The sequence below is a fragment of the Danio rerio genome, chromosome 20 (assembly GCF_049306965.1).
Source record: "Danio rerio strain Tuebingen ecotype United States chromosome 20, GRCz12tu, whole genome shotgun sequence".
Lineage (NCBI taxonomy): Eukaryota > Metazoa > Chordata > Actinopteri > Cypriniformes > Danionidae > Danio > Danio rerio.
In genome coordinates this window covers 39,374,183-39,386,376 of record NC_133195.1, presented here as the reverse complement: position 1 = coordinate 39,386,376, position 12,194 = coordinate 39,374,183, and the positions used below count along the sequence as shown (strand labels likewise).

General features: G+C 37.2%; 1 protein-coding gene across 2 annotated transcripts in view; it reads left to right on the top strand.

Annotated features, from left to right (window-relative positions):
* Positions 1–12,194, top strand: part of ptchd4 (patched domain containing 4) — a 149,291-nt gene that overhangs the window by 104,167 nt on the left and 32,930 nt on the right. The window contains 1 exon segment of one of the 2 annotated variants that reach the window (NM_001030185.1): positions 7,134–7,682. The exons of the other annotated variant lie outside the window; for it this stretch is intronic. Within the exon segment in view, the coding sequence (NP_001025356.1) occupies positions 7,134–7,682 (549 nt within the window). 2 annotated transcript variants of the gene reach the window in all.

The window sequence follows — 12,194 nt, the reverse complement described above, 5'->3', positions numbered from 1 at the left end:
TTGAAACAACCTCCGTCCAGTCCAGCCCTTCAGTAGGCGCGCGACAACACCTCTCCTGAGTATGCGCGCTCAACCCCCCCTCGTCGCTTTACAATACGCGCGCCACAACACAGCTGATCAGAACGTGCGCGACAGCACTGCTATTTAGCACGCGCGCGGTGACAACACCCGCTTTAGGTTCGATCATTTCCATCTTTTTTTCATCTCCGCTACTAGCAGCACACTCCATTTCCGCATTACTGGATCTGTAGCGACAACAGACCGCAAAGGATTATGGCCACGCCGGGGCTGATGGGAAATGAAGTTTCAGCTACCTCCCGTTCGCTTCATTCGCCTGAGCAAATTTTCTCTGAAGACCTATAGTTTTACCGAGTCATGCGACTTCGGTAATATCGAAAAAATTTAATATTGCGGTATGACGGTATTTACAATACCGTTACATCCCTAATAAATAGTGAGCAAATTTTCTTTTTTTTTTGGTGAACTATCCCTTAAAGGGGGTGACACAGTGGCTCAGTGGTTAGCACTCTCAACTTACAGCAAAAAAAGGTCACTGGTTCGAGCCCTGGCTAGTTGGCTTTTCTCTGTCAAGTATGCAGGTTCTACCCGTGTTCGCCTGGGTTTCCTCCGGTTGCTCCGGTGTCCCGAACAGTCCAAAGACATGCACTATAGATGAATTGAATAAACTAAATTGGCTGTGGTGTATGTATGTGAATGAGTGTGTATGGATGTTTCCCAGTACCTGGGTTGCAGCTGGAAGGGCACCCGCTTTGTAAAACATACTGTATAAGTTGGCGGTTCATTCCACTGAGGCAGTCCCTTATCAATCAAGGGACTAAGCCAAAGAAAAATGAATGAATGAATATCCCTTAAGGGCTAAATAATTTGTAAAACGCTTTATGAAGAAACGTGACATGACTTGACTAATGTGGCAAATTTAAATAAACCCAACCAAGAGAACACACTCTGGTCAAGTCAGGATACTTATGCTATAGTAGGCAGCACAACATACTGCCATTAGAGTCATCTGCACAATATGCAAGTGTCATGTTCCCTGTAGTAAATGCACACCATAATCTTACATGGAAAATATAGTGTAGGTGCACAAAGTTGCTTTTAACAGTTCTTTCTGGAGATATGTATGTTTTAAATGGCAACTATTTCTATTAAGTCTTTTGTGTCTCCAGAATGTGTCTGTAAAGTTTCAGCTCAAAACACCCATCAGATTATTCATTATACCTTGTAGAATGTTGGATTTTCTGCTCTGAACACAATGCAGCTGTTTTTGTTGCCTGTGCCTTTAACGTTCTCGCTGCCCACCCCTCTCGCATGAATGTTAGAGTGTGTCTCCGTCTCCGCCTTGGCTGCGTCAGATAACAGACAGACATGAAGAAAGCACATTTCACGTAACGTTTGTAAGAAATACTACTGAACTTTACCAATGATTATTTGTTGTGGATCTAATTTAAGCCTTTCTGCAATGAGTCACACACAATGTCATTACAAAGTTCACTCACACACACATACACACAGTGGACACACACATACAGTGCGCGTTTAACTTTGTTTAACTTCGCTGTATGGATATCCGTTATGTTAATCAACAAAATAAATCTGATTTAATGTCCACAAACTAGGATTGAAACATCCTCTTTTATAAATGTGCTCATCCGCGGCTGTGGTGATAAAGACAGTTTAAGTGCTGTAATTCATTACAAACATGCACTGTTTTAAAAACGTTTTAAACTTGTAAAACTCATTCTTGATCACATTTGATGATTTGATGATGATTGATGATCACAGAGAGCTGAACAGATCTTTTAATCCTGGTTGCTTTGCACATGTCCTGTCTTGTTGATATGATTATAGGCGTTACTACGGAGACATTTTAATACGCAACTGTCATTAATTTCGGTGGGTGGGTAAATCGCACTTCTACATCACATTGTGGTGGGCCTCAAATGGGAGGGATTTGGATCTTATTTTAATGTCAGGAAATTAAAAAAATAGACTTATTGTGTTACATCACCCCAATATGGCTGTGGCCAAGCTATAACTACACACAGTTCTGTATAAACAGCTTACAAAAGTTGATTTTTATCATAGGTGCCCTTTAACTTTAACCATTGAAGACACGTTGAATGTTTTGACATTGTTTTAAGTTCCGTTTCTGGACTATAAACGTCTCATGATGGTCTATAAAGGATGAGAGAGCAAACCAAGGACAAACCAAGATCTCAGAGAATTAAAACTCCATAGTTAGTAATTAATAACCAAGCTTCATTTTTGGGTGAACTAATTCTCTAATCAGCATAGTTGATTTTCAATTTACCCCTGTGTGTTTCTGCCCTCTGCATTCCACTATAACACATAAATACACCTCCATGTCCTGTAATGGAAGCAACAATCTGAGTTTGCTTATTCAGGCTTATTTTAGTGAGGCATGTCTTCTATTTTTGGGGTTGGTTTGTCAGACCAGGCTGTGTGTTTTTTGGGTGAGATCTGGCAACACAACTACCTTTGACACTAAATGTTTCCAATTTTTTGCACTTATGCCTACAAGAATCTGCATATAGAATTTCATTGTCTCTTACAGTGATATCTTTTGCTGACACTAGTGAGTGGATCTACTGTATGCACTAATTCCTGAAGTGGTAAAGAAGAAGGTGATGGCTTCTAAATTTAGGGTAGGCTGTCATGCTAAGAAAAAGAGAGCACTCATTTTGGTAATGGTCTGAGGAATAAACTAGGTCATACTGTTTTGTGACTGCCTCCTGTATCCTAATTATGTGGCAGAGACTGCTTTCTGCCATGTCACATTTACAGTGTGTAGAGAGGGAGGTTTTGTCTGCACCATTCATATAATCCCATGCATTCAGTGCTTCGGCTCTTTAGTTAGCACCTGCTGGTAGATGCTGTAACTGCAGTGTTTTGCAGGATTAAAGGGATAGTTCACCCAAAAATGAAACTTCTGCCATCCTCCACTTGTTTAAAACCTGTTTGAGATTTTTCTTCATTGAACACATACTGAAGAATGTTGAAAATAGCAGCCATTGACTTCCATAGCAGTTTTGTTCCTACTATAACTGGCTGTTTTTCCAACATCCCTCAGAATAGGATGTAAATGGCAAGGAAAATTTCCATTTTGGGTGAACTACCCTCCATTGACGGTCAACTACGCATTCTGCAGTTTATTGATTAATTGTGTGTTTGTGTGCCTGTGTGTGTGGTATTAGGTGCATGTTAAAATGCAGTTGTTTTATTTTTCTTCCAGTCAGATGTGACACAGTTCAAGTTTCACAGCAGGCAACCAAAATTATACAATAATTTAGTATTGATGTCCATGTCTAAAAGCTCTCACTGGTCGTAAACATAACACCATCCACACATAAGTAATGAAGAAGCTGTAACCGAACAGGATTACAGGTCATCTCTGCAGTCACACATGATCAGCAGTGCAGAAAATTATTTTTATGGGGGGCTTCTGTTAAAATATGGCACGCACAAACAATGAGTATGCAATTATAATAGCTACAAGGTTTTGTGTCAGGTTATTAAAACTATGGCTGTTTAAAATCATGGTATTACACCAGGTTAGTTGTTGTTAAACTCATATCAGTTTGATGACAAATAGCATTGAACAATTATTTTAATTTAATATCATTGTTAATTTATTCTTCAGTTTAACTCTAGGTTGAATCAGTTTTAGAATCTGCTCCTCTGGGTTTTTACAAAAACAAAAAAAAAAAAAAAAACGTTTTCATCATGTTGTCATTGCTATTTACAGAGTATGAAATCATATAAATGAGTAATGGAGTGCCAAAGGTTTAATTACAGGTTGTATTGGATGTTATATTCTAGATCATATTTAGCCTGAAGTAAGTTTGTTAAAAAAAATTTCCAAAGCATTTCGTTATTAGCAAATCTTAATGAAAGAAAAAAAATATGAGTCACACTATCTGCTTGTTAAGTGTGACGTCACGCAAAGTGGTTTCCGCGTTAAGCGATATATAAAATGGTATGGGGAGACTCATCAAATGCTAAAAATAAACGTTTACAAAGCCCTGTAATACTTTCAGAAATTACAATCACAATTTATACATCCACGCCTAATATCAGACGACTAGAAGAACGTAATTCATTGTTTTTATAAATTGTTAAAATTTTGGTATTTGTGATGCAGCAAGTCCAGAGACTGTTGTGTACACCGTGATTTTATATAAAATTCATTTTATTGTGTGATAGGACCAAAAAATGGCCATAAATGAATATTTTCTCAATTCAAGTAATTAGCAGCTTGGACCTGGAAACAGTATTTCATACGTCACCGACCGTCGCGACTTAACAAGAAGTTACAATAAGATTTTATTGGTTAATGTTATTAAAGAAACAATGAACAATACATTTATTACAGTATTTATTCATGTGTTTATGTTAGTTAATGAAAATACAGTCGTTGATTGTTAGTTTTATATTAACTCACAGTGCATTAACTAATGTTAACAAGCATGAATTTGGATTTTAATAATACATTAGTAAATGTTGGTCTATGACTAGTAAATGCTGTACAAGTATTGTTCTTTATTAGTAGATAATAATAAATACATTAACTAATAATAACTAATGAAAACTTATTTTAAAGTGTGACCAAAATATGGACTTGACACTCTCAGAAAAAAAATGGTACAACGTTGTACCAAAGAAAGTACAATCATTTGTCACTGGGGCAGTCCCTTTTTATGGAACAGATTTCTACCTTAAGACAAAAAAACTAATTTATACCATTGCAGTTTTTACCTTTAAGTACATGATTTGTACCATGGTAAACAGAAATGTACCTTTGGTTTTTAAAATCTGCAAATACAATATTGTATCTTCATCAAAGGTCAAGGACAAGACACTTTGTACCTTAACAGTGTCAAATGTGTTCCTTTAAGAACTATTTAAAGGCATTTTGCTATATCCAAAATGTGTCTATTCATTTTCAGTAAATATAAAACCTCAAATACAATTTTAAACAATGTTTTTTTTAAAGGTTTCTTTCTGTGTAAATGCACCTTTTCCAATTACAATTAAGAATAAAAAATATTTTAACATGAATCAAAAGATCTACTTTTGTTAAACATTTCACAACACTTTTCAGAAGCATGTTACTGAAATACAATATCAATAATAAAAAATGCTTATCAAATGTTTATTAAAAATGCCCTAAACGTTTAGTTGGCACAAACCTATTGTTCTGTTTTACCAGTTTTTTTCGTATTATAGAACTTAATAATTCGTTTTTATGAGTTTATTTACGTACGTTTAAATGATGGTTCAGGTTTAATATGGAACTTATTCATAGAATCACTTGCCTTTCCAATATTTATTGTATAGATAATGTAAAAAAGAAGTTGTCCAACAATTATGTACTTTTTTAAAGAGAACATTCATATTTATCTTCATTTTAACTGTAGCATAAAAGGTGTACAGTATCGTAAGACGTCTTTTCTGTACCATATAAGGTTCAACGTTTAAAAAGGTACAATAATATTCCTTAAGGAACATTATTTAAACCACTGTACTTTTTTTCTGAGAGTGTACAGCAGTAGTATTTCTGCTCACTAAGTATACTTCCAAAATGAAATAAAAACAAAGCTTGTAACACAGAAGAAAACTTCTTAGTATTTATAGTAGTCCATAATCCTTTTACTGAAGAATCCCTCCAAGCTGATATTATTCAATATTACGCAGCGCATAGAGGCTTTGGAATGTAGCAATAGAATGTAGCAACAACAAAAAAGGGGGAAAAAAACAATATATAAGCTTCATGTGCCACTGTTTTGTCTTTCTCTTTCAATCATTGGTGAATAATAACACAAACACAACACAAAATTAATGTTTTGCTTATTGTAAAATAGTTCTAGTTCTTGATGCTGCAAACAAACTTTATGGAGGACAACTGTAGATGCAGATGTGCGCAAGAAAATATCATACATTTTGTTTAAAGGAATAGATTTTTAGATCAGCCATTTTTTTGTTTACTGTCACTGTCTTGCTAACAGACTGATAGTACAATTACACAGATCAGAAAGTGTTATTGACCAACAAACTAGTTTATATTGCTTGATTGCAGTTACACTATTTTGATTAATCCGATTGTGTTATATGGTGTTATTTTCATATGTAAGGATTTCAATCAAAGATTGCGATGTTACTATTCTAGTAGAAGTTGGGTTTGGTTCATGCCTTGTAATAACGAAAACTTTGAAACTTTTTAAAAATCCCAATGGAAAGAATAGCCTATGCTGCTGAAAATGTGGGCAAGTACTATTGCACTATAATTTAAAGCCTAATAAAATCCTTGGAGTGGCTAAACTGTTAAAACGTCTGTTTAAAGTTTACCGCACAATTTTGTTTTTATTTTATTCATATTTTTTGTTACTGGGGAAATTAATGTTTAAATGTGTACAAAACACCAAATACAAATATTTGATGGGCCTAGTCGTGAATTAGCATATTAATTTGTGTTTGTGCACCATAAAGCAAACTCCAAAGGTCTCTAGCTTCCTATATTGAGGCTATAAATGAAAGGATTTTAGTGTGTCTGCACCGAAACTGCAAGTGGCCTTGTGTGTGGACTGCTGCCCTTTTTAAAGACGGGAATGCCTCATTTATTAGTAATCGAGTGGCTATTTCAAGAGGTGAGTCCGCGATCAGCTTTGAGTCGCGCGTGTTCTTAAAAACGAGCCCCCACCGAAAGCGACCCACCCACCCACCGAGCAGCATTTCCCCGTCGTGCCTCCTTCAACGCACACAGCACAGCAGCACATGGTTACAATCAAGCAAGCCCATAAATCAGGCGCCTCCGATCGAATAGTCGGAATTAAGCACACATGCACATCAGACTGGGGCTGCCTGCTGTTGCAGCAGAAGAAGCGAGAGAAACGCTCTCACATCAGGGGGAGGGATGGAACCTAAAAGCCTCTATAGTGATCAATATCTGACTGTCTTGTTGCAAATCGCTGCAGTGCTTCACAGGTGTACACTCGAGTATTCTCATACGGATTGACTGAACTGGAGCCACATGTCACATGTGCTTCATAGGAAGAACCGGGGCATCATCTGCTGCAAGCTGGATCTGGAGGAGGATGCTGCGGCAAGTGATACACAGAGGGCTGAAAGCTTCCTTCTACTGGCTGGGTTTGTTCGTGAGCAGGCATCCGGTGTTCTTCCTCACCGTCCCCGCAGTCCTGACCATCATTTTCGGATCCACGGTGCTGAGCCGCTTTAAGCCCGAAACGGACCTGGAGATCCTGGTCGCCCCGACGCACAGCCTCGCGAAGATCGAGCGGAGTCTCGCCAACAGCCTCTTCCCCATCGACCAGTCCAAGCACAAGCTGTACTCGGACCTGCACACCCCCGGCAGATATGGCAGACTCATTCTGCTGGCCAGATCCGGGGGAAATATCTTGGAGCTGGCCGAGCAGGTGCTCCAGGTGCACAAGAAGGTCCTGGATATGCGTGTCAATTATAAAGGCTTCAATTACACTTTCGCGCATCTCTGTGTCCTGAGGCACCGGGACAAGAGATGCCTGTTGGATGATATCATCACCATATTTGAAGACATTCGCTTAGCTGTTTTGTCTAACAGCACTTTTTCCAAGGTCCCCGTGAGCTATCCGAACACGACGTTAAAGGTAAGAGACATATATATTGTCTGGAGCGACGACGGCTGTGTTTCGAAACCTCGCGAGCCACCTAACGAGACAGCGTTTTTTTTCGAGGCTGCCTTTGTGTGTGCGTGTGATGGAACGACATTGCAACAATGAAAAAAGAAGCTCGTCGTATTGCGACTGTGCTTCACAAAACCTTACGAAACGCTCAGAATTAGCAGCAGACAGAGTGCTGCTGTAATGTAGTGTGTGCAGCCTCGGTATCAGCTGCATAGTTCTCCAGCACTGCACTCTGGTGATGCAATGTACACTAGAAGACGCTCGCAGAATGTAGACTTTTATTCTCATATATATATATATATTTTAAGTAAAGATGTGCTAGATGCTGCATCTTGTAAATTATATCCAACCAGTAACATGATATCAACAGATTGCAAGCAGTATTAATTAATGCAAATGTTTAGGATTGAGTATCATGTAATTCAGCAAGGTATTACAAACATTGAGTTCATAGGAATCACATTTACATGAACTCTTAGAATATTTCACAACTTATATTCACTTTAAAAGAGTTTAATCACCTTTACTTGTATGATTTTTATTCATGAAGTGCCAAGTCCTAAACTGTTGCAGCATCAGTGGAACAGATGAGGAACAAAAACAGTTAAAATGACTTTAAAAACTACTCACAGACACAGCAAACAATTAACTATAATTTTAAGCAGAGGAACAGACACATCTTGCCAACACAAGAAAACAAGTTATTAATGAATTAAATATTACAAAGCAACAACAGCTGTTGGAAAACAGTGAAACCACATAAATCTTTCAGACCCTAGTGCATGCTGGGAAGTCTATTTCTTAGGAAAAGGTCTGTTTACATAAGAAATGCTTGTGCATAAAGACTTTGATTCATCATTGACCTAAATACATTTTCCCCAAACGTTTTTAGATGTTAACCCAAATCTTGAACCACAAACACACATAAACATAATTTTTAGCAGTAGATAAATTTCAAGTGTCCTAATCTGAATATAGCATCTACTGCACACTCTCAGAAATAAAAGTATGCGAGGTGTCACTGGGGTGGTACCATTTCATTTCGTAACATTTTAAGAGGAACACTTTTGTACTTTTAAGGTACTAATACCTTCAAGGTATTAATATGGACCTTTTAGGTACTAATTTGTACTTTTTGAAAAGGTAACACCCCAGTGACAGCTAGCATACCTTTTTTCTGAGAGTGTAGTATAAGAGCTGTTCGGCTGTCTTAGTTATAATACTGTGGTGTTTGCAAACGAAAGACTAAATATAACAGCAACTAGATATCCTATTGTTTTCAGAAGCCTACGTCAGTAGGAGTAGGAGAACGATCTGTGTGAATGAGGCGCTCGCTGTGGCCTCTACAAAAGCCCATTCATATTGTGCCAGTCTTTTTCAGAACATCTTGAGGCTGTATTGCTGCATCCAAGGCTCCATCGCTCTCTCAGCATAGAGTGATGCACTGTCCAGCTCAGTTTTGAATGCTAGAGTATTAAGATATGTAGAATATCTCCTAATCGTCTCATGATTTTTTTCAGTCTGCTTTGTTTTGCTGCAAAACTGATGACTTTCTTTAAGTATGCTTCTACATGTATAATATTATTCATTATTCCTGTAATTTGTAAAGTAGATCTTTGTAAATGTAAAAGGTCTGCAATGTTTGATTTGACACAATAAGTCGGCAGGAATTCCAGCTTCACTTCTAAACGTCTGTAACACATATGCATAATTTAGCCTATATAGTCTTCATTGGCTGGCTGCAACATTTTAAATGGTTTATGTGGTTAATGTCAAGAGTAGTTACTTATTTTTTGTTGAGGCAAACCATTTATGCATGAAAAACTCTCATTACAACCACTGAAGCTGTAAAATGAATCTTTTACATTGTATCTGCACTTTGTTGTTCATGATGAGAGAACTGTAGATAACAGAATTAAGCCAGTAATTGTGCATTCTCAAAAAAACATCGGCGTAATCAGTGCTAAGTAATTTAAACAATTCTGATTGGCCGTTGTGTTTATAAGCTTAACAGAAACATATATGATTGGTTATTCTGAGCACTGCAACAATTATAAATAAATCAGATGAAGGTAGCATGTGTAGTTAAAGTCAGCTTTATTGTCAATTTAACTCTCAGACCCAATAGGTGCCTAACATAATTGTAATTCAAAAGTAGAAATTGCCATAAATACATTTACACATATAATATAATCTAAAAAAATATTAGTGTAGATTTAATTGTAGACAGTAATAATATTTGATCAGTTTACTCAAATTGTGCAGGGGCTTGAATTCGTTAATTATGTGTAGGATGGGGTCAGCGTGGTGGCACAATGGGTAGCGCTGTCACCTCACAGCAAGAAGGTCGCTGGTTCGAGCTTTGGTGTGTCTGTATGGCATTTGCATGTTCTCCCCATGTTTGCGTGGGTTTCCTTTGAGTGCTCCGGTTTCCCCATAGTGTATGTGTGTGAATGAGAGTGTATAGGTGTTTCCCAGTGATAGATTGCGACTGGTAGGGCATCTGCTGCATAAAACATATTCTGTTGAACACAAAAATATATCTTGTAGCTAGCTGGAAACCAATAGCCATTGACTTCTTTAGTTTCTGTTTTTCCTATATGGAAGTCAGTCGTTACTAGGCATGGGCCTGTATAAGATTCTGATAATATGATAACCTTGGATAAAAATATCACGGTTTCATGGTATTGTGATTACTGCTCTAAAATATATTCGTTTTAAATGTCTGGGTAAAAAAACAAAACCTTTTTCTCTTTTGAACATTATTTTGTAGCTGTAAACATGTCAGGTTAAATAAATCAAATCAATGATTGACTTCTGCTGTTGTCATTAGTTTCAAAAACACAGATTTCTTTACAATTTAAAACCTCTTTGGATATCTTTTCTGCTGGAGATACTTTTGTCCTAAAAAACAAAAAAGTAAATAAAAAAAAATCTTGCATATCTTAGGAACGGTATAACCATAGACCATTTTAAAACCTTGATTTTTCCAAACCGTGTTATAACTTAAAAATAGTTATTGTCCCATGCCTAGTCGTTACAGGTTTACAACTTTTGTCAAAAGAGTTTCTTTACAGTTAAGAATAAAGAAACATATTAACGTTTGGAACCACGATAGAGTAAGAAAACAGCAACTAAATGTTCAATTTTGTCTCTACTATCCCTTTATTCCTGATGCCCAACAAACTACAATAAGTAAAAACTTCCTGCTTAAGTCAGTGGAGGTAAGGGCTGTGCAATTACTCCAATCAAAATAGCAATTTAAAATGTTGCAATTAGCTAATCGCAAGAGGCTGCGATATGCAATATATATGAATTATTTAATTTCCCCCTCCCACAGCAAATCAGAATTGCACGGCCGAACTATAAAAACTAACATCTTTAGATGGGGGTGTTTAGATGCCATCTTTAGGAGCATTAATAGCCGAAATAATATAAAAAAAAAAAAAACAGCACATCAGTAATATGGGAATATTTTGGTTTCTAAGTTACAGACACCAAGAAAAATCAGATAATTGTAAGAGCTTTCGCGGAATTGTTGCCAGCACGAGGCAATACAACAACCAGCACCTAAATTGACTACAAAGTTAAATCGCAGATCAAATCGAAATTGCAATATCTGTCAAAAGAATTGTAATTACATTTCCCCTAATCGCACAGCCCTGGTGGAGGTTCAGGTTGATCAACTAATTTTTCCAATGTTTATTCGGATTAATGATTAATTGAATCAGTTGTGTACAATATAGCTGAGAGAGCACCCGCAACTGAAATTTAAATATATAAAAATGACAAGTTATTTGAGAACTTCACCTCATTTAAGTAAGAAACCACAAGCAAAACAAGAAACCTTTATAATAGCACAACAGGGGCACTTTAACACATTTATCCAGCTTCATGCTGTGGTTTCATATCAGCTTGTGTTTTCCTCTTGCCTGTTTTGCCTGTCTTGCCTGTCTGACATTTAGCTAAAAGACATTAAGTATGCACTGTTTCCTTGAGAAGCCTTTTTTATGTTACGGAAGACCATTGTTGAAGTGTGTTAAATCCATTCAAATACCAGAACAAATCCACACCAACAAAGCTGCTCATTTACTGGTTTGCTGATTCTGCAAGTCACACATGATTACAACATGGGATTAATATTAAAATGCAGTCAGGGGTCTACAAGATGGGATTGGAGCAGGATTCTCCCAGAAATAAAACTCTGAACTGTGCATTTTATAAATGTCTAGCGTAAAATGTATGCTTATATATAAGCCTTTATATTGTTTTAAAGGGCGACACGGTGGCTCAGTGGTTAGCACTGTCACTTCACAGCAAGAAGGTCACTTGGCGGTTCATTCCGCTGTGGCATCCCCAGATAAATAAAGGGACTAAGTGAAGGAAAATGAATGAATGAATTGTTTTAAAGCAGGCATCTCAAACTGCTGGCCATTTGCGGCCATCCCTCTTCCTCCCTCCTGCCCGCAACTGATG